The sequence below is a fragment of the Motacilla alba genome, chromosome 4 (genome assembly GCF_015832195.1).
Source record: "Motacilla alba alba isolate MOTALB_02 chromosome 4, Motacilla_alba_V1.0_pri, whole genome shotgun sequence".
In the NCBI taxonomy this organism is placed as follows: Eukaryota; Metazoa; Chordata; class Aves; order Passeriformes; family Motacillidae; genus Motacilla; species Motacilla alba.
The window spans coordinates 47,322,446-47,345,958 of NC_052019.1; the positions used below are offsets into that span (position 1 = coordinate 47,322,446).

Below are 23,513 nucleotides of genomic sequence, written 5' to 3' on the forward strand. Positions count from 1 at the left end.
TTTACAATCACAAGTAAGAAAAGAATCCATGTTTGCCCTTTATGCAGTCTAATGTCTAGGGAATAATTCATAGTGTTTACTGCTGCTTCTCTCTACTGCTGTCCACAAAAAAAAAAAAAAATGAAGTCACGCAACTATCCTGCAATGTATGAAATAAATAATGTAAAAAGAATAGTTCTGCATTGACCTTTTCATTTATAATAACCTTCTTACAGTAATAGATACAGGGATGTTGAATAGAAATGTCACTTCTCTTCCTAGATTTGTCCTTTTAAATATGCACACTCTTCTGTATGTCATCAGGAAAAAGGAGTTTATGGCCTTTCACCTCTATTTCTTCTAAGAGCAGGAATCAGGAGGTTGAACTGACTGACCTATTCAGTACCAGAGCATTCATAGCACAGAGATTTTCTGGCCTATTTATGTGGCTGTGTGGTGAAAGCTAATGTTGCCTGGCAGGGTAGTAATAAAGTATTTGTGATGGAGATGTCAAACCACACTCATAATTCTGGTCTATTCCCAAAATGCAGAAGCAGTTTATTTTGGCTGAGTTTCTTAACTGGTATCCTGTTACCCAAGGAAAAGGCTCTGGAATTGATTAACTGCACACAAAGACTTAGTCTGTGTAGATTTTCATTGGGAAAGAACCATTCATCTTACATTTTTCTCCATTACTTGCCTTCACTTGCTGTGAACAACATATGCACACCCAGTTTTGCTGTAAAAATAAAACATTCTATGTGTTTTTGTCACAGGTGTACTGCATTTAAACTGATGCTTTTTTCAACATCTGTTTCAAGTGCAATCTACTTCTCTCCTGTATCTGTAATAATAAACTTACATAGCTTTAAAAGCAGCTATGTCAGGGTGAGCTATCCTTTTCAGTTGAGGCTGTGGATAGAGGCAGGCAGCAGCTTGGTAAGAAGTTACAGTTTAGCATAAAAGCAGAATGAAAAACATTTTAGAATAAACAGTGAGTTTAGTTTTTAGTTCAGAAAAGGAGCAAAACATTTCAGTAGGCTTAATGTTAGGATGGGGCCACAGCAAAACTAAGATGCTGCTGTTAGATCACTTTTCTTTCCCTTCTCTACTCCTGCCTTTATCAATTGCTGTATTATTTGCATGTTTAGTAATGTCAGACACAGCCTTTTGATGCTGAGCAATTAGCTGTTGCCGTAGAATTGTTTCCTGTAAGACTTGGTTGCTGCTTGACTGTGAAATACTTGAGCTCATTTGAGCCAGAACTCGTAAACATAATATTTGAATTTGATATTATGACATTGGTTCCTAAGATACTTGGGTTCCAGCTTTGACTTTTTGAAATACAGGTACTCTGCAATTTTTCAAAACCAGTTTGAAGATGTACTAAGTTTTGAAATTATGACTTATTTTTATAGTATTTTTATTGTGTTTTAAGTCAGGCTTAAATTTTTTCCACACTTCATATATAATGACACCATGTTATTCGGCACATTTTCATTACAGATTTTCCAATGAAATAATTTGTCTTAATAAAAACAGAAGGCACATTGTTTTTAAACTACAAAATACCCCAGTGAGGGCATCTTGGAGAGCACTGAGATATTACATATACATTTCCATGAGTGAGCATGCCCTCTTCATCCTTTCTAAATGTTACTTTCATTTGTTGCTTACTCTTGGAGATTTAGGCAGACCCTGCTCTCAGAAGAGTGTTCTTCTAAGTTGTTTGCAAGTGTCAAGTACTCTGGCATTGTGCTGAGGTAGTCTCTGTTCCTTTGTTCATAGTCCTGTTCAAGAATCTAGGCTCTGCCTTGATATATTTATACTTCTGACATACCAATGGTGTGTTTCTAATAATGTGGAAGCTCTAATGTTTTCTGGCTTGTAATGCAGTGACTTGGGAGCAGGGAGAGTACAGGCAGGAATAATGCTGTGTGAATAAAAAGTCTTGGGGAGATATCAAAAAATGGACATTTCACCAGAGACTGACTCATTTGTCGTATATTTGAAAGGGCATGGGAAGAAATTGGGATTGAAGTAGCTCAGCAGACCCTTACTTATTAGCCAAAAAGAGGAGAAAAGATCTTATCCAGCAAGGGTGCATGAGTTTGAATTGCATTTTAGTTACTGACGGGAAGTGATTTTTCTTAAACCAAAATTGCAAACAAATGATGAAGAAGGGCTTGAAGGTTGCTCAAGTGTGAAGCCTGTTCATGGAACGTGACTAATAAATATTCTGTAAATATTTATACCAGTTTAATGTAGTCTTAATCTCCAATATCCTGAAAGTAATTGGGTTTTTTTTCAAAAGAATGTGAGTAAATTCTTTGAGTAAATACTTTCACCACCCATAGTCTTGTCTCCCTTGTGGGTGCTAGATGTTGACTGTTCCCATATTATATGCATGCATGTGCCTGTGATTTGCACGTTGTTGGGGGGCATTTTGTGGTTGTGGGGCTTTTTTATTGTTACTTGTGGAAACCAGAATTGCCTTGCTGTAGTTTTTATTTTGCATTACTGAGAAGCAGATGAATTAATTGACAGCCTGTGAATTTGTTTTAGGTTTTTGATGGCTTCCTCCACAAACCATTGAAAATTCTCTCTTGTTCTGTGGAGTTTCATTTTCAGCCATACCCACTGTCCTTCTGAAATGCTGCTTGAAGAAATGAGAACCCGAGCATTCTAAAATCACAGAACAACAGACTTCTACATTTTTTACTTACACCCTGATGTGTGGGAACTGATGATGTTTTTTTACAAACACACACACAATTGGAAGGGATCACAAGGATCACTGAGTCCATCTCCTGGCCCTGCACAGGATACCCCAAGAGTCACACCATGTGCCTGAGAGCGTTGTCCAAATGCTGCTTGAACTCTATCAACTTTGGTGCTGTGACCACTCCCCTGGGAAGCCTGTTCCAGTGGCCAAGCCTTTTTACCAGTTCTCTGAAATTGATTTCTTTTGAAATTACAGAGCATGTTTCTAGGAAAAATATTTTAAGCTGTTTCAGTCTTTAACACTGTCAGTCTCAATTTCTCCTTTCAGCTTTTTCATAGCTTTACTGCAAACAGTGTTCCTATTCCATCCCCCAGTTCTGTTTTCAATTTCAGATATATGTTGGCTATTATGCCCTCTCACAGCCAAATGCTTCTCATGCTATTAATTATTGTTGTTCCATTTTTTTTACTAGCTAAATTCTACATTAATATCATTTATTACAGAGGTACTACTAATGTTTCCTTAGCTAAGAATCTCAGGAAATGGGTCTTATAACTCAATTACAGCAGTCTCTAAAAAAAAAAAAAAAAACAAACGAAACCAAAACAAAAAAATAAACTATGGCCCCACTATAAATGTACTAGTCTTGAACTGAAATTCTCAACTTTTTACGAATAAAATAGGTTTTCAGAAATGTAGAAAAAAGTGCAACTGTAATGATGGTGTGCTTTTGGATGTTTTCTGAGCTTGAGGAAAAATAAACAGTGGAAGGCATCTCCACTCTTTACCTGAATTAAGAGATTGTGTGAAATTTTCCAGTTGTGGGTATTTTCCTTGGGAATGATGCTGAATAACAGCCTTTTATTACATTATAGTTGAAATGAGAAATTGTTAGCTACTGTTGAGACATCATGTAGTCCATTTATCTGTGACACCTACTATCCCAAGCAGCTAGGGAACCTGATATTGTCAAGGAAAATTGTGATTTACTTTCACACATCCACAGAAAGGTTTTTAGAGCTGGAATTAAGTTTGGGTAAGCCACAGCTCTGCTCTCAGACGTTTCAGAATTTTAGGAGCACGATAGCACATAAGCATACTGTCACCAATGGAGTTAAAGCATGTGCTGCAGATTGTATCCTACCTGAACACAGAAAGCTTTTTGAATGGGAGAGTAATAGATCACATCTTCCAGATTTTAAACAGTCAATAATCTCATCCAACTAGATTATTCTGCTCCATGCTTCAAATTCAGCTTCTTCTGCTCACCACCCTGCTAATGACTGAGGTTTCTGGAGTAGCTCCCAGATTGATGGCAAGGCATCAAATCTGCTGATGGCAATGAGTGATTGATGGCAGTGCATCAAATCTGTTTGAGATCTACAGATAAAGCCTGGCTACGATGTCTCTGTTTTCTTCATAGAAGCTGATGCTTTAATCTAAATTTTGACTGTTGTAATGAATCATACAAGATCTTGGTACAGACACAGAAAGTGCTGATATCCCTGCTGTTTGTCTGTCGCACTACATCAGTTTTGTCATGAAATGCAAGCTAGGATCATTTTTGCTCTTCATGAGACCACACACTGGTGCAAAACTAACCAGTTCTTTTGTGGTGGTTATAGAGTAAATGGCTTTTATGTTACTTGTTGTTAGAAGATATATACAGGCAGGATGCTTAATGTTGCAAAAAATGTAATTACAACAGGTTTACTTCTTTTCCTTTTACATACCTGTTTCAGTGTAGCTTCCTGCTTTTTATTTGACCACATCTTATTTTAGGATGCTTATCATTTTATAGGTGTCAGTTTTCCTTTCCAATTGAGTAATATATTATCACAATGGCACTTCACCCTTTCATCTAGAATGCTTCATTGGGAATGTCTGGTTTGGTTTGGGACTGTATTGCTCGTTTGTTTGTTTAAAAAAATTCTCTAAAATCTCTAAAACAATCCGTTATGTTTGCCATCAAGCACAAATTAATGTTGAAAACCCCTGCTTTTCAGCAAACTGATAACATGCAGCTTTGTCAAAATGGCAGGCTTTGCAAAATTCAGTAGATGAAAGCTTTCAATCTGGCTGTTAGTAGGATTTAACTGACAAATAAGACACTTAGTTGATCCAGAAATCCTGATGTTTGTACACTGTATGAAATCTACTTTTGATGAACTGCACAAATCTGCATTGAATAGTCAATAGTTTGACTTGTAAAGACTTCAAAATGTCTTACGACGACTAGGTTTCAATTATTGTCCTGACTTTGCATTGGTTAAAGTTCTGATACACTTCCCTTAAACAGATCAAATTAGTTCTTAAAATGTCTTTACTAGTTTTTAATAAAAAAACTTGGAGCGTTTTTCTTTTTGAACGGGAAAATGCTTTTGAAATCTACATTTCCTTTGAGCAAGGGACAGAGAGACAAAGGTATAGATGGGTATATGTATATTTAGCAATGTCATAGCTGGGTTACTTGGCTTTACTGATATTTTTCTCTTGAATCTCTTGCTTTTCCTTGAAATCCCTTCCAGAGATTGACATTGAACGTTGTGTTCGCGAGTCGATCAACCTGTTCCGCTGGACTCCCAAGAGCGCCACGTTCAGGCAGTACGCGCAGCCCCCGCGGCCGGCCGCCGACAGCAACGGCGCCAGGAGCTCCTCCCTGTCCTGCTTCTCTGCCGACTACCAGGAAGCTCCTCGCAGCGACCTCGTAAGCAGCCTTAGGAATTGGATCAGGGACCATTGTTCAGATTATTCAGATTGTGTGTTTCTCCTGCCTCTCCCAATCCTGCTCCTTCAGTTCTCTTACAACAGCCCACCAAAGTCCACAGCTCGCCTGCAGAGCTACAAGCAGGCTTTATCATAGGAGAAAAGCAGTAAAAAGAACAGTGTGCCAGGGAGAATAGGTAACTGGAAGGTGATGCAGGCAGCTCTGGCTGTTTTTTCCATCTTAGCATGTCAGGTAAAGGACATGCCACAAGTTACTCTGAGAGTTTAGTTGGTGAGTTATGCCTGGTTTTATCTTGGCAAAGAGTAACTAAGAGAATATCTACATTAAATAGATACCCAGATTAGCAAAATTATTTTTCTCCCCTCTCTCTAGTAGAATGTAATGGCTGTTTCTGTTGACAGTTGCATTATCTAAATACTGGTGATTTGAAATTATTCCCTTCCTTCCTCGTAACAGTATAAATCTAGCTAGTCTCTTAAAAATTAAATTTTATTTTCCTGGTGTTTTTCTTCTTCCACATTCTCCAACAATCATTTCATTCATGAGCATTCCAATAATCTGGGAAGTATATATAGACCTTCTATGTCTATTTGGTGAATTGCATCAGGTTTTAGTCTTTCTATTTGTTTTTCCTAACTACTAGGAAACTAAAAAGTGTTGTTGTCATTCAAATGAATCTTTACTTTTTAGTCCTTAAACTGAAGCTTGATATTCAGTCATTTTCCTAGTTTTTACTTTAGTTTTTATTTTATTTCTGTTGTAATTTCTGGAAGCCTTAGCTAAAAATCCAGACTGCAAGTGCAGACATGCAAATGAAGAACAATTGGAAACTTGAAAAATCTTACAGGATTTAAGAAACAATAGGTGGATCTAGAAAGGCAGAGGGAAATGAAAAGGAAATTCCAGGGGAATACTCAATGTTGTCATCCAGGTATTGTAGTCAGCACAACTGCTGCTGTGCTGCTCTGGAGATATGTAGAGAGGCTTTCTGAAGGAGCCAAGGACTGCACTTTCATAGACTAATTCAGATAGGAATTAGTCATCTGGTACAAATTTGCAGAAAACTTGTCCAACACTGAATTCAGGTGGTGTTGCCCAGGGCTTTGATCCATCAGGTTAAGGTCACTTCCAGGGAAAGTATTCAGTCTCTCTTGGCAGTCTGGTCAGATGTCTGACAGTGCTACCAGTGAAAATGACTTTGTGTATGTGCTAGCTTTCCTGAATGTTATAACAAAAGAGTAAACAAAGAAGTCTTCTAAGCATTTGCATGTGCCTTTATGTGTAAAAGGAAGAGTCAAAGCACTTGCATATAGCAAAGAGGGAGATGGTAGAAAGCCCTGGTCTACTGAAATGAATAATAAAAAGATGTTGTATTTGTAACAGAGAGAAAAATCCTTATTTCAGATCAAGCAAGTTTCTTTTAGTATTCTTCTGTTTTCTGAGAAATGTTTTGGGTGTTTTTTCCTGATAATGTTTTTGTTTTCATGCCAGAAGTTGTGTTTGTTTATAAAGCCAGTAATTAGGCTCATGCATCCCACAAGTTCCAAGAAATTAAGCAAATGTTTTTGGTATGTTAAAGAGTAGATAAATAAATAATAGAACTTCTGTTGACTTCTCTTTCATTTCTAGTTCTGTCTGTCTAACAGCAAAGTCCTCTTCATTTACTGCAGTGCAGCTAAAGGTTTAATATCTTTTAAAGCACAACTATATTGGGTCTTTTGGTTGCTCTTGGATTTTTGTATTTTTTATTTTAGCTCATGATATAAAAGAGAGCAGTATAAATTCTGGGATCTATACAGAAATATGTAAGCAAAGAGGAAACTAATCTCTTCAACACAAGAGAGACTATTCATTTCTTAAATTATAGTCTGTAAATGTATTGTTTGCTCTCATGTGCTGTATTTTTGTGTGTCAGATTTTGAGACAGATAGATACAAGTCAAATATGTTATGATTCAGTCAGGAGCCGTAGATCAGACTTGGAAAGTCCTGTGTAACATGAGTCCATAATGAGCTACCTCTCACTTGTGGCTGTACTTTTGGATGTTTATCTTCATAAAATGACACTTCTCAGGGATTAGAGCAATATTGATAAAAACTGAATTGAAATTATTGGTGAAATACACTATTTACACACACAAAAGTGGTGTGGTTTGGTTTTGTTTGGGTTTTTTTTTTTAACCTTAATCCTGGAATTAACTCTTTCTTCAAACATGTCCTCTGCTGGTGTTTGCTGCCATGAGGAAACTTTTTATCTACCTGAAAGGGGTGAAATCGGAGTTCAGTCTTTAGTACACACAGTATCCTTTAATGGATTTTCTAAAACACCATTATGTCCTTGTTCTGCAGTTTAGCTCTTAAAAAATAACTTTTCTGTTTCCTTACCTATTTAGTTGGTGAGTCTTTGGACAAGGACTTTACACTACATTTCTATCTCCAGTTTTATATTTGTGGGTCACTTCTGTATTTGAAAGTGGGTAGGATACAAAAGAATTTTTTGTGAAGAAAGTTGTGGGTTTGCTTCTGAAGGTAATTTATGACTTCTTGAAACATTAAATGTTTAGTGTTTTTAATTGTAAACACCAGCTGTCTCTTAGCTCTCTGTTTGTATTTTTTTTTCTACACTGCTTCAGTTTGCTTCTTAAGTGCTTTTTATTGGCAACTCAAATATTTGTGTCTATCTGCATGTTACTGTGCTTTGGTTAATAATAACAGGAGAAGTATTTCCCCTCTGGGTGTGCATTTTTCTTCCTAAATCAGCAGTCAGTAAAACAAAACTGCTTTTTTATCACTAGCATTGCTTAGTTTTTATTTTAGTGACATCTATTTGCAACTTCATAAATAGGCTTGGGTGCTCTCTTTTTTCCTCCTGGACTTGTGTGTGGCTTAATCTTTTACTCTTTCAGCCAGTAAGCATATTTCTACTGAGATAAAATCTCAAGGAGGAAATAGTTTCAGAGAGAATGAATGTGCATCTTAAGTGAGGTTGCATTGTTTATTTTGACAAAGATAAAAAGTCAAAGATAACAACGGAAAAACCCTTTAAATTCTGAATTTACATTAAATACTGAATTTGCGTTACCATCTACTCAATTTTGTCTGTAACTTTACTTTACCAGTACATGGTTGATGTTTTTTTCTTCTTACTCTTCCTGAAACTTTCATACCCTGGAAACTCCTGAAGTATTTTTCCTGAATGTCCAGGAGTCACAGAGAGAAATAACACTGTAATATACCAATTGTCTGCTGTATCTGTGTCTCCATTATTATAGATATGGTAGACATGCACTCTCTCCAGCTACTTCCATAATTCTAAATAAAAAGGAGAAAATGTTGCAGCTTCTCTATCAGTATCTGCTCACCTGTGGCAGGTGAACTCACAGAAATCCAGAGACTGATACAATTAGAGCTTTGCTTTCTTTTTCTACTCCTGATTCTCTTTGCCAGGGTGGGAGTTCCTCAGAGGTATTGAGGAATGGAAACATTCAACTGGAGAAAAGTCCACCAGGTGCTTATTGATCCTTGCAGTGATTTAAATGCCAACAGTTTCAGGGTTTCGGTTTTGATGATGTAGTGGAAATATCTAAGCAGCAACATGACTTAATGGCTTGATCAAACAACACAAATATGAAAAACTTTTGCTCATACTATTTATGATTAAAAAAAATTTCCCTGAGGATAACTTTTCTTTGCCATTAATGAAGGATAGCTTGTGTGATAGACTTCCAACAGATGGAAATTCAGGCCTGTTTGTCATACAGCAGCACTTAATTGCTTCTGAGTTCCTGTCTGCACCTAGAAAGTACTTGTCCATAAAAAATATATTGGCTAGGTTTATATTAAGTCATTAAATAACTGGTGTGTAAATCCATTTCTTCTTCAGACAGAAGCATGGTCAGTAGTGGATACCAACACTTCTGCTTCAGTGTACAAGCTAAGAAATGTCTGTGTGATGCTCATGCTGTTCATAAAGGTTGTTACTTATATTCTGCCTAAAGGGTCTTCTGACTGCCTTGGACCCATTTCAGGTTTCTTTTGTCCTCTGTTTTTGCGTGGATCTTGGTTTTGTTTTCCTCTTCCATTGTTCTTACATTTAACAGAAAGCTCTTACTCAAATTTGTCTTTAGTTCAAATTGTGCGAAGCATTAAGTGATCAGGATCTCAGTTAATGCTTCTAATTTATTTCACATCTGCCTTTGATACTTCTGTTCTTCTGGTTGTAGCTGCCAGCAGCTTGAGTGAGAAGCTGGGGTTATTTGTCATTTTTTAGAAGAGTTGGTTAAAATGCACTTTTTATGTCACTCTCTTGTGCGTAATAAACAAATAGGTGTTTAATTAGGCATAAGCCAATCACATTCTGGCAAATATTTTGGCAACTGTTGCAAACTTCAAAATGTTCTCTGCTTGTTGGTTAGCTTTTCAAGGTTTTTTTGATACTCATAAGCCAGGCAGGCAGCTACCAGGCTGTAGGGAGTGTAAGGAAACCTCTGCTTCCAGAACTTTGGTTCTGCAGATTAAATAATTTAAAGGAAGCAGTATTTAGCACCTTGTCTAGTTGGACTGGTTTTAAAAATCTGTATTTATTTTCTATAGTTTTACGACTTTTTCTCGTAGAAAATGAGGCATTAAATTACCAGAGTGGATAAAATACAAAATATAAGGCTCAGGAAATAATTGATGTTAAATGTTAATTCTGGAGTTTCTAATGAATGTTGTGGGTGGTTTTTTTGAAGTTGTAATACAAATTGCAATTATTTAAATTTAATGTAAACTCATTGAAACAAATGTACTGCTTAATTGAGGCAGAATTAAAGGAATATGTTCGTAATGATCTAGATACTATCTGTATGAGACTGTAATAGTTGGTGAGACACTCACTCTAGCTCATACTTAAGGATTCTAAGCCTGTTTTGCACAGACTTGGTTTTAAGGTCTCCCTGGGATGTGTTCATCTGCTCTGAATGTAATTGGGGCTGTTGGAGCAGCCAGAGCACTCTCTGCTGCAGCCTTAGGCTCAGGTTCTGGATTCACTGATTGTCCACTAGTCCTTCCTCATAAGCCTTTGTGATTATACCCACTTTGAAGTTGAAAGCTGGGTGCATTTGACCTTTTAGACCTCCCACAATTGGGATTCCGTGACTGATTAACAAATGTGCAGAGGGGGAAAGGGCAATTGTACCAGTAAAATTAATTATTAAAAAAAAAATCTAGCTGATTCTTTCTGTCTGCATCTTGTAGGAATGTTCTTTTTAATTTTTTTCCAAATTGGAAATTGTTTTAAAATCAGATTCTGGGAGAATATTAGGAAATAATTACACACCTCCGTGTTTTAGTGATTTTTCAGGCTCTAATGGTCCTGATTTGAAATCTGGCTGGCTGAGTGAAGACACAGTTGTTATTTTGTTTGTTTTCATGTATTTCACAACTGACTCTGTTTATCTTTGAGAGGGAGTGATATAGTGGAAATAAGTTATTTTGGCAACTGAAGCCAAACTCAAGCCTAACTTCCTAACTTTATTAGGAAGTGCAGTTATATTTCATACCTTGTTAAACAATCTGTATTTTATTTTTAAAAAATAGTGGCCTGCATTTAAAAAAGGGAAAATGAAAGTGCAGTGTTTATGTAAATTTACTTTAGGAGAGAAGTAACAGTCAGAATAACCCACTGAGTGTGTTAAAACATGCTTTAGGACCAGCACAGATCTAAATAGCTTAATGCTTCATTCAGCTGCTGATAAGCACAATTAGATACTGCAGTGAGGAATTATCCACTTGGTGTTACATTTTTTCTTTGTGTGCTTGTAGCACTAGAAGCATAGAGTTTCGGAGAAATTTTTGAAGTCAAGTTTTGGAGAAGAAGTAGACTGAAGGATTTTGATGGTTTGTCTCCCACACAAACATGGCCAGGTACACAGCTGTAGCAACCTCCTGCCACTCACAACAACTCTAATTCCAGCTTCCAGCTTGCAGCACACTCCTGTGTGTGCCATGCATACTGCTGTGAAAGTTAGGTCTTAGAGCACAGTGCTGTGTAACTGTGTTATTAACACAAATTTCATGATGTGGGGAAGAGCTGTATTATGTCAGCCTAAAGTGCCTTTTACCTCTGCTCCTCAGTCTTCTGTCCTACCCTATTCGTTTTCTCAACATATGCCTCTATAGGAGCCTGCCTTAAGCTGGCCTTGAATTTAGGATACCTCATTTTCTTCCATACTGCACCTCAGGTCAGGCTAGGTGCTGTATGCTTTCTCAGTGGAGTCAGGAGGCAGTATCATCATGATCTAACTTTATTAGGAAGTATTGGAGGATAGAAAAGACTTTCTGGATGCAACTCTCTTGCCTGTGTGAGTATTTTCAGGCATAGCTGGATTATGTCTCAGCTTTGTCTTTTGGAATGGTTCCATGCAGTGGTGAGCAGCTTTTGCCTTTTTTATCATATCAGGGGCAATAACTGAGTTTGCAGCATGTCTGCCCCGCTGCATGCAGGGGAATATTGTGTCTTTCAGCCCTGCTGACTCAGTTTATTCACTTAGTTGTGTTATTCCATTGAGATGACCTTTCCTTGTGTTTCCTAAATAATGAGCTGGTTTGGCAAGCAGAGCTCACTTCCATTTTTTTGTGGACTGCCTACGAAGTTGTGTGCAGACCTTTGGAGGATGTTTCTGATTGACAGCTGGCTGGAAGTTGCTGTTTGCACTTCCCAAGGTGTGAGTTCTGAAGTAGGGAGCTTTGTGGGGGAATCAGGATGGTGGAGGGGGTGGAAGAGTACAGCTTGCAAAATGAGAATGGAGCAAACTTAAATAGGAAGTGGAGGGAGGGAGAGTGGGAGCATAGGGAAGGTAGACTAGTGTCTTGACTAGGTAATATGAAAAGCAGAATATGATGGCTACAGAGGACTGAATCAAAGTGTAAGAATCAGTTTGCTAGAGAGATTGTGTAGAGAACACTGGCACTCAAGTGTTGAAATATTGTAGAAAATAGTTATTAAAATCTGGAGTTTTGGTTGTTCCTCCATTATAAACAGTTGCAATTGAACATCTGAAAACACTGAAGCCTTTTTGTTTGACCCTTTGCTAGTAATTGTAATAAAAATGGTGGGGAGGGCAACTGAGGAGCTTAAACCATTATCTTATAAGCTTTTTAAAAAAATTTTTGTAGTCTTATTTTTATATACATGCGCACACTCATTTCACAAATATGTTTGAAAAATATGGAATGTTTCATCTTTCATGAAACAGGTTCCTTCATGAGGGACCTTGATAGTTCGAATAGAATATTTTGCTTGAACCCCAGATTTTAATTATACTAATTTCCAGGCTGAAGTTCCTAGTATATTAAATAAACTGCGCTAAGTTTTGTCAGCTTCAAAGACAAAGGGGAGAAACCCTGCATCTACTCAGATAAAGCTATCCTTTCCATGGATAGAAAGTTCCTTTATAGCTTCTGTGTTTATCAGATGGGACTGTTAAATTCAGGTTCAGCAGAACTAAAGATCCTTGGCTATTTTCTCAAAAAAATGTGTATATCTTCATTTAATAGCCATGATGAAATGCCTATAAGAGATTACAGGCTAATGGGAAAAGAGATAGGAGCTGTGATTGTACCAGCCTCGTGTTCTGGAGTGCTTTAAACTTTCTGAAACTTGGCTTCCAAATTGAGAACGGTTAAGCAGCTTTAATTCCTACCATTTAAAAAAATAATTAAGTGCTTAATGCCTATTTCTTCTTATTAAGAGCAGTAAATGCATATGGATTAGCAATTCCCAGGCCTATTTGAAAATTAATGGGGTGAGAAGAGTAAGTACTTTGAAAATAAAGAACATAGGGTGTTGTGTCACAGAAACTTCTGGGCAACAAGGAGACTAAAGACTTCAGCTTAGGTGCTCTTTCTGCTGTTGCCGTCCTGCTGATTTAAGCAGTCTTCCCTGACAAACAGTTGCTTATAGCTGAATAGTCTAAAGCAAGATTCATGCTTGTAGTTAGAATATGCTAAAATAAGTTTCTCTTCACAGGAAAACTGATAAAGTGACTTAAGTAGTAAGCTCAGTATCCTAACACAGTGTCCTAGCACACCTGTGCACACATGGATGTGTGAAAATGTGGGTGTCTTTCTGATAATTTTTATGTTTCCTAAGTAATGACAGCAAGTATATGAGTATGCTCTGTATATGAGCAGTTCTCAATTTCAGTGTTGTTGTCAGTATGCAGTTTCTTACACAATTGCTGAAACACAAGTTTGCAACGGGACCTTTAACTACCTTCTGGCACTGTGCTTAAAGTAGAGCTTTTGCCTTTTTAAAGAAAGAGTGTGGGTTTTTTTAGAAAGTATGTACCATGTCTGCCTTGGAAAAGAGTAAATAGATCACAGCAGGAAAATAGCTGAAAGGAAGAAATAAGCATTTTATATATGTGATAAGCTTTTAAGGTTTTCCCTGTGATTATCCTGGCTTTTTTTTTTCTTTCTATTTGTCCTGTCTGTACTCCCTATAGAGTATCACTAGCATGGGAATTTCAGGTTGTGATAATCATTATGCTTCATTGTTTAAAACAAACCAAAAAAAAAATTACAGATGATAACTTCAACAGGATATGTCAAGTAGCTGTCCTGAGATGCGCCTACCTGCCACTTCATGTAGCTGAAATCAAAATCTCATTTGCATACTGCACCCTGTTCACAACTTGTTGGGTATTTGTAAACAATTACTAAGAGACTAGCAGTGCCATAAACTTTATCTGAGTGCAGCTAACCTAACTTAAAGGATTTGGTTTACAGTGAACCCTCTTCCTTCCTTCACCTACTTTTCCTTCTGGTTCTTCACAGCTGCAAAGCAATGCCTGCAATGACATAGTAAAGCCTAAAGAGGGAATTGAAGCAAATAGTCCTGCCAAATGTGAAGACTCCTGTCTAAAATATCAGCCTGTATCTTGTACATCTCCATGCTGAGGTAAAGAGAGTAGGCACTGAGGTAGTATACAACAGCTGGAACACTGTTGTGTTGGGTAGGAAAGGTGTTAAAGGTTTAGAAGAATCTGCAAGATTCGTGTCTTCAGTGGACGTGATGGCCTGAAGAGCTGTCTAAATGCAAATCCAGTTTCTGTAGTAGCTTTTTGCAGTTTCAAAGTATCTGTAGCAGGATGGTGGTTATGAAGACAAGGTGTGAGAATGGGGTAGAAGGAATAACAGCTTGATGTTAGCCATGTTTAGTTTCAGTTCATTGGAAAATTCCTGTGAGAAAATGCCTGAGATGAAATAGAGTTGTTATCAGATACAGCAGATGTAATTTTTTTTAGTAATTAGCAAAATTATCTTATAAGCACATGCATATATTTCACTTTGCAATTTGAAGGAAATAAATTAGTCTGATAAAAGAGTTGTTAAAGAAAGAATTGTCGAATCAATTATTTTTCCAGCAAGTCTGTTGAGAAGCTTCAGTTTTGTTAAAGCCCATATAGAGATGTTGCATCACTGAATCTACCATTAAGGCAGAGCTGGACATAGTAGGTCAAAGCAAAGATGGTTGTAAAATTCATAGCTGAATGTGTTTCTCCTTAATTGCAATCCAGTTAAAGGGAAAAAATGCTTTTCCTGGTTATTAAAACCTTTTAGCAGGACAGGTGGTGTGTACCTGTGTAAAACACTTTGTATGGCTTTATGCTTTTAGATAAAATGTTTTTATATCAGATTAGGTGAATTTTGGTTGGTTTGTTTTCTTCTGGAGATTTCAGGCTTTCTTCTTAAGGTTCTGTTCTTTCCTGAGGCATTCATCCCATCAGCTGAATAGACAGAAGTTGTATAAATAAAAGTAGGAAGTAGTTTTGTAATTAGAGTCCAACAGGTACATGTTTCTCCAGAAGATTTAATTCAGGTCATCTCTACCAGTTTCACTGACTCCATTGTCCGAGTTTATTGTCACCTGTAATCATGCGAACCTGCTGCAAGGGCTGAACTCTTTGCAGCAGACTTGCTTCCCTTCCCTCCTTGGTGTTGCTCCTCAAACCTGCTCCTGAGGCAGGAGCTGCTGGCTGAGGATAGCAGTGTCTGCCAGTTTGCCATCAGGCAGATGAAGCTGTGTCAGCCAAGTGTGTATTTATGTAATTAGTATTTTTTCTACATTACTGCCTTTCTTGGATCTCTCAAATGTGTCTGCTCTGAATCCCCTCGATGTGGGACTGCTGAATTCCTTTGGCAAGTCTGAAGTTTGTGAGAAGAGCTTGAGTTTTTTCTTCCTCTTCCCTTACAATGCAATTAATTTCCTTGGACTCCTCCTGGGAAAATTCAGCTATTCCGGTGGGAGGTGGCTTTGGCAGCAATTGGGAGCTGGCTGTGCCCTGTCACACTGGTTTTTTTATGAATACAGGTTTCCCTTGAGAATTGACTATTCTGTTGGAACAAATAATACATTATCCAAAAATTATGTATTTTTCTGATTATAAAGCATCTTGACTCTGTTTTTCTGAACTTGAAAGGAGAGTGTTGAGACTGACAATTTGTAACTTCTACTGTTTCAAGTATTATTACATGCAATGGAAAAGGCAATTGGGTGAAGTAATATTCCCTGAAGTAGAATTACCGATTTTGTTTGTAATTTTGAGGGCTTTTGGATAACTTGCTTTACAGCAGAGGTATTTCTAAGTGCTGGACTGTCTTAAGAAGCCTTTTCTGGGACATAACTCAAAAAAAAAAAAAGTCTATGTCTCTCTGTTTTGCCTAGCATCTTTCCTAAATTTGGAATAGTCCTCAGATTAAATGAGGAACTAGTATGTTTAAAAACAAAAACAAAGCAATTGGGCTAGCAGTCAGTTGGACTAATAACAATTAGTAATGCCTCAATTTTCTTCAGAGTGCTACCCCTGTTCTCTTGAATGATGGGCTATCAGCAAACAATGTAGCAGTGTGATTACTGCAATCTGAAACAAGATAACAGAAGTGGAATATTTTTTGAAGCAGAAGAATTGTTACTGTGATATTCTTTAAGAATGTGGAGTGTAGAACTTGTGAATATTTCTGGGATAATTCACAATGAATGTTCTCTTATGAAAAATAAATTCAGGTATTATCATGAGGTTGCTTGAGTACTACCAGGAGTGTGGTGTGTGTTGTGTCATAATCTGTCACATTCCTCAAAATAAATTTTTAAATTTAATATATAGTTCTCCCATCCCACAAAACTAAAGACACATTTTTTGAATTATTTTAAAAAATGCTATATTTCTAGGTAGAAGGTAAATCTTATATTTCTGATATCCTGGTTTGTGCTTGGTCTTTGGGCTGGGGTAATAACTAGTGTTTAGATAGCTCTGTATCTTTCAGAGATATCCCTGCAGTTTCTGTGGCAAGCTGCCATCTTTTCTACTCCAATCATGAGACCTTTCAGTTTCTCTTTTCAGAGTGCTTTCTAGCCAGTTTACTTCATTTCTGATGTTAAGAAGTGTGCTGTGGATGTTGTGAGCCCGTCAGCCACAGTGAATAATTCATTAACAAATCTCAACCTGAAATCTTTTACACAGATTGTCAAACAATTTTTCTATTTTAACAACTTCTATGAGAAGATAGAGCTATAGTTGTCAGATAGGCATTGGCACTGCTCTGGAGTTTTTCTGTATGGATAGTTAAACTCTAGTTCAGAGTTAAAAGAAAAAGTTGTGTTTCCATTTAACTAGGTTGTTACACTTGAATTTGGTCAAATAAGTATAAGTTTAAAAAAAAAACTTATCTCTAATTCTTTCACCTCTGATATTAATTTTTTTTTCTTTTAAAGTCTAGGGACTCCATCAAGCTGGATGACCTGAAGGCAGAAGTGTCCCCACGAATTTCAGCAGAAGATCTGATAGACTTGTGTGAGTTGACAGGACCTAGCCATTCCAAAACACCTGTAAAGAAAACAAAGCCCAGCAAGCCAAAGCTGCTGGTGGTGGACATCCGTAACAGCGAAGAGTATCCTTCAGATCTGAGTGCCAGCCTTGCTGAATGCTGCTTGTGCCAGTTGCTTCCTCTCTGTCTGCAGGCTGGTGTGTTAGAATGGTACATGATGGAGAGAGAGGGATCTGGTAGAGCTGGAGTGGAAGTGCTGAAGGCCAAGGGGTTTTCAGCATGGAGAGGCTTGGTTTGCAGAGCTGAGGACAAATTTATTTTTCCCTTCCCATTGTAAATTGTGGGCATAGTGAAATCCCTTTGTACCAGTAGTACAAATGCTTTAATGCTACATTTTTCTTTAGAACAGGTGTTACCAGCAGACCTTCCCCATTTAATATGACCAATATTTTGGAAAGGTGTGAGGCTTTCCAATTAAATGGAAGAGAGATAGAGAAGAGCTGATAGTTGATGTGCTTTGCCAGTCCCTCAGTGGAAGATTGACTCCTATTGAGGCCTTCTAGCTATGTCAGGTAATGCAACCATGTAGCCATCCTAACTTAAGTCCTCTAGTAGCTGATAATCAGAAAAGAGTTAAAGGTGTTTTGGAGCTATGTTTTTACCAGGGTCACTACCCTGTCTACACCTTTCATGTGTTCCTTTTCAAGTTATTGATACAATTATACAGTTCTTTGCATGAGGAATATTTTGTTAATTTGAGTTTGGTTTTTTTCCCCTGAAATAGTGTAGTTGCAGGAATGGGATTGTTTGCATATTTTGGAAGGGGTAGTCCTTCTTAAAGATGTTTTGGTATGTTTAAAGTTTATAGTAGACTAAAATGTGCTGCCCTTTATATAATATGTGGACTGATATCCTGATACCCATCTGGTATTAACAGGTAGGAAGTGCCACTAAAAAGGCAGCCTGGTAGGTAGTAAAGTTGCCCTTGAGTGTACTGGTTAGTATATCATTTGCATAAGAAAATATCTGGTATGTAGAAAATTATCAAATTATCAGCAGTTATGAATGTAAATGGGAAACCATAAGAATACTGCATTCAGTGTCCTGTGCATTCTCCCAATAAGGAAACAGGCTTTGTGTTTGTCATAAAATCTCAACAAACTAAGATAGGATCAGACTGTATGTTTTTGTGGTGTGTGTTTTAAAATGTGGCAAACCACTGTGAGGTGTTTCAAAAATATGATCGTTTTGTATATTTTGGTTTTAGTCTTTTTCACCATGTATGTCTGTCATGCTAAACTTTGCTTTCACTTTGTTTTCTTAGTGCTTTGAGAAAAGCATGAGAGGACTTCCAACAAGTATCAAACATGCTTCATATTTCATAATATGACCCACATGAAAGCTGAGGGATTGTTTTGTAGTGAATGTCATGTTGCAAGGCCAAGACTTACCAGCACTGTTTCAGTTGGCCAGCAATTCTTCTAAGGCTTATTTCATTAAGCATGTTAGCAGATATATTGGCAGCCTTCCATTCCTGTTTTGAAAGAGTTATAGCTGCATATTTATGGTCTCTCAGTCTGTACCACAAAATCCTGGCCTTTTTGTTAATTGTCTTAGCAATTAGAACTTTTTTAAAGACTAGGTAATGTCTCTCTAGGGGTGCTCAGTAGCTTAAGTAACTAAATTTGTCCAAAGTTATTTTCTGTCTAAATGATGATGATTTCAGAACCTGATCAATAGCAGTGGGAGTTACGTGGTTATAAATAGGGTTGGGGAGATGGGATTGGCACAGAGGAGTGAAGGAGGGATATAATTTTCCCATTCAAAATAGAAATAAACTGACAACATTAATGAATGGTGCATGATCATCTTTTGTTCTTTGAAATGTTTTTATATGGCCGTGCTTTTCCCACCCTATAACAATGATGATCATAAAACTGAAACTGCTACATAAATAATAAGAAACAAATGCTACTATTACTCTAAGTCATTTGAATCTTACCCCTATTTAAGGCAGCTCCTTTATTTAATAGAATTCTGGGATTTAATTATAAATTTAACTAGCTTTCTGCAAGTACAGTAATAGAGTGCCTAATCTCAATATTTGACATTGTGTATATTTTTGCAGAACTTTGCCATTTCCCATCTCTTCAAAGCTGTTTTTGCTTATAGCTGGGGGAAGGGAATGTTCCAGGCATATGTGTACAGTCTATGAAATTCAGAGTTTTGTCAAGGCCACAGTGCATTTTCAAATTCATAAAAAGCTAGGTAGTAGTAGTCCAAATTATTTTTTATTTAAGAGACCTTCACATTCAGTATTTGTTTATAAAATCTCATTGAATGATCATCCTCTGAAACTGAAGGACAGCTAACTATGGTATCTCAGAGTTGTTTGCTTCTCAATACCCATTACACACTTGCTTTTCGTGGGACTGCAGATAATATACATGGTGCTCATTGTCTGGGAATCTGAGGTCATATACATTAGAATTTCTATTTGGATCAAAATAGTAGAGGACTTGTGGGGGTTGACAGGAAGTTTCAGGACATTTCCTGATAATCCCTGCTTAGTTTTGGTTTTAATTTTAAGTACTTCATTCTTTTTGCATAAAATTCATCTAGAAGAGGTGCTCCAACTGCTTATTGGTATTTGGCTCCTCTTATCAGAGTAGAGTTGAAGTGAAATCCACAAAATTATATGCCCTGGGGATATTGGCTCTTTAGTACTAAGTATCTAATTTAGCAGATCATTTTCTGTAGTGCTGTGCTGTGTCCTTTTTTGAACCAAACAGCTCTTCATTCTGTGCTTGCTTTCATATGTCATGTTGGAAGGTTTTTCTCCATATGCATAAACAGTAAGTGAGGTTTGACAAAATACTGTATCACAAAAGACCAATGGTGGTGTGTCTTGGCAGCCAGGATGAAGAGCAGGTTCATCCTACAGCTGTTCATGCTCCACAGGTTTCTCTGCTTTTCAGACCTCCTTAACTGATCCTCCTCCTAAGCTTTAACCGTGGCCACATTTCTGGCAGCATCAATGTCCCTTTTGCATCAGCATTTACTGCGGAAGGGGATCTCATCCAGTGCCCAGCAACTGCCACACTGCAGAGCTTCAAAGGAAGAGTTGTGGTGATTGTAGGAAATGCAGTGAAGAACACAGCTGCTGTAAGTATACTGCTGTAATCTATGTTTTTATCCTTCGAGATACATCAATAACATGCATATGGCAGTAGTAAAATAAGTGCCAGAGTCTGGAAAATTTAGATTAGAATTTTGTGTATAATGACAAGATTTGGCGTGGTGTTTTTGTTGTTGCTGATTTCTGCTTCTAGACATTTCCCTTCAACTGGTCCACATCTGCAAAAGTTCATGTTTTGAAATGAAATTGCTTCACATTATCTTCTTCAGCTTTAAAATCTTTATTGTTGTCATGCCTGAGAAGTGACATCAGCACTTCTATTGTCCATCAGTAAGAGCTTTCAAAACTGGCCTGCATTTACTTTTTGTAGAGGTAGGAAGGACACATAAGATGAGTTGGATGAGGACAGATACATTATGAAGTGCAAAGGAAATAAGATATAATTCATATTCCTACTAGTAAGAAACAATGTATTGCCCAATTTTTAAGAATCACTTGTTCTTGCAGTTGTGCTTAGTGAAGAGGAAAATGGTCCTTACTGCTAACTTTTATATGATATATTTATTGTCAGTGGCTTTAGCTAGACAGGAAGAATATTCAAACTTGCCTGTTCTTTTCTATAACTAAATATTTGATAGTATTGAGAACTGCCAGAGTAACAACTGAAAGTGCATAAGTATTTTTTTCACTATACTCCTTGTGAAGGAAAGTTATCCTTTTTTTTTTTCAGACACACTCATAATTATGGTTTAACTTTAGTTCACCCATTTCTTAAGCCTGTTTACACAAAGGACATGAACTGTAACCCTGATATGACGAGGAGGGCTGTGAATCATTAAAAGGTCTTCATGTCAGGAACAGCAGAAGCATCAGCCTGACACGTGGTGTTCATTTAATACCTGTAGGGAGTTGTAAGTAGATGGAGAAATCCCCTTTATAACCTGCATTTCATCATCTAGAAAATGAACTTGTGATATGTATCAGGTTTCTTAAATAGTAACAAAGATGACATGAAAGAGACTGTAAACTATCTCTCACATAGTTTCAGTAATGAGTATGTAGCTTTGTGTGTGAATCCAGGTAAGTTCATCTTTTTTAATGTTTCATAATTTTTGAAATGAACATGGAATATTTCCTTTGCTGTGCAGCTAAAGAAATCTTGCAGTGTGCTTAGTGCAAGTACTTCAGTCACGTGGGAGGTGCTGTTTTATCCTCTGAACCCAGATTTTCTGCAGCCAAGGCAATGTTGACCCAGAATTGTCAATATTGTAGCTTTCCATAAGGAAGAAACGCTGCTTTGCCTCTTGATTTGCTTTTAGGGTTCTTGAATTCCTAGCAAAAGAGTTTTGAGCTTTAAATAGTAACAAAATACTGGATTGACCAGTTTGACCACAAATTAATTCAATACTAAAGCCTAAATACTGGTTGGAACTCACCAGCTCTGTCACACCCTTAAAGTACTTCTAACACCAGCCTCAGTTTGACTGTGTAGATAAAACCTTTTCTTTTGTGGCTAATTTTTTAAGGCCAGTTTCAGTTTTACTCTGCACAGCTGCATAGAACTGTCTGTCACACCCAAGCTGTGTATCTTGAGGCTTGACAAGAGCAATAGTTTTTACCTTTTAAATTTTACTAGGTAATCCAATCAGAGGAAAAAATTTTGAAGTGAATGCATGGACACAAAACCAATTTTTGTCCATGTTACAAGATACTCAACTTTAAATGTATATTTTCTAAACAGAGGTGTGTATTTCCAGATGAAATGAGGTGAGCCAAAAATTGTACCTTCTGCCATAAAGGGGAATTTTTCAGACGTGTTCACTGATATTTACTCCACTAAAAATTTGGAGATTACTGTATGTTTAGTTTAAATTTATATAGGACTGAGAGGCAAGTGTAAATGTGGAAAAACACTAATTGTTTATAGAGCTGCTTGTGATTAGAAGATTGAAGGTTGAATCTTCCAATTGTGCTTCATATGAACAGCCTACTTGGCATCACTTAAAAATAATTTAAAAAGCAAAGTGAAGTACACTGAACAGACCTGTTGCAAAAGTCTTTTTGCCCTTTGTTTCTGCTTCTGTTTTTTGCATTTGATTTGGTGCCAGATGATAAAAAAATTTAAATTGAAAAGAAAATGCTGTCTATAATTATCATATCCTGAATAGAATATGAGATGAGAGAGGGAAAACTGAAAGTTTCTCCACAGCACTGTTACAGCAAGAGGTTAAGGAAGCCAGCAGTGTGTCATATGCCTCTGGATCTGACAGTGCTGGCTCTAGCTGAACACTTCCTTAGTACAGAATTAAAACAGGGTAATCCTGCATGGTAAGCCATTGATGCTACTAACCCTAAAAGTTAAATTAATATATTGGCTGATGCACAAGAGCCTTACTGAATGCACCATTAGCAGCATGAAGATATTGAAAAAGAGGTATTGTGTGGTGGTGTTTGGCTCACCAATATTCTCTGGAGAATATTCCTTCCTTTCAGCGGCTTCTCACTTGGTGCCAGCCTTTCTTCTAGGTTTTTCTGGGCACTTGTTAACAGAGCTGATATTTGTTTGTCTCTGAAAACAGCAGGAAACCTCCGCATAAAAGGCATTACTTTGGAGTTCATAAATCAAATTCTATTTTATATCTTTATTTACATCTTTGACTAGTGGATATGTTAAATGGCAGCATCTCCTAAGTGAGTTGAATGCCCCTTTCCCACCTCCACAGACAGATAAACACCTAGTAAACTCCATTATGGACAAGGGACCATTACAGTTGGGAATATAATAGTTAAATGGGCAATAAGTGTTCAGCTCTAGCTTCTTCTTTGGTCTAGGACAAATAACATGTCTCCTGATTTTTGTCACTTTGGAAGTCAGAGATACAGCGAGTAAAAAGGTGGATTATAGTTATGCATATGTAGAACAGGGATTATTTTGGGTCTTTTTTTGGAAGGGTGGCATTACTTCATCTTCCCTCCTTCAGTCAGCTTTGAGGTGCTAAGCCATTATCTGTTTCCATTTCAAACTTTTGTCTATATTACTGCAATGTTGACTGAATTTAGAATAGGAGAAATACCTTACCTGACACTAAATCATTCTCTAGCAATTTAATTTTGACAGTGGCATACTTCTAC

At 37.2% G+C, this 23,513-nt stretch overlaps 1 protein-coding gene across 3 annotated transcripts in view; it reads left to right on the forward strand.

Moving 5' to 3' along the window:
- The window catches only part of TBCK (TBC1 domain containing kinase), an 87,412-nt gene that overhangs the window by 55,603 nt on the left and 8,296 nt on the right, over nucleotides 1-23,513 (forward strand). For all 3 annotated transcript variants that reach the window (XM_038135066.1, XM_038135067.1, XM_038135068.1), the window contains exons 23-25: nucleotides 5,233-5,411; nucleotides 17,190-17,365; nucleotides 20,248-20,407. In XM_038135066.1, the coding sequence (XP_037990994.1) occupies nucleotides 5,233-5,411; nucleotides 17,190-17,365; nucleotides 20,248-20,407 (515 nt within the window). The remainder of the gene's footprint in view (nucleotides 1-5,232; nucleotides 5,412-17,189; nucleotides 17,366-20,247; nucleotides 20,408-23,513) is intronic.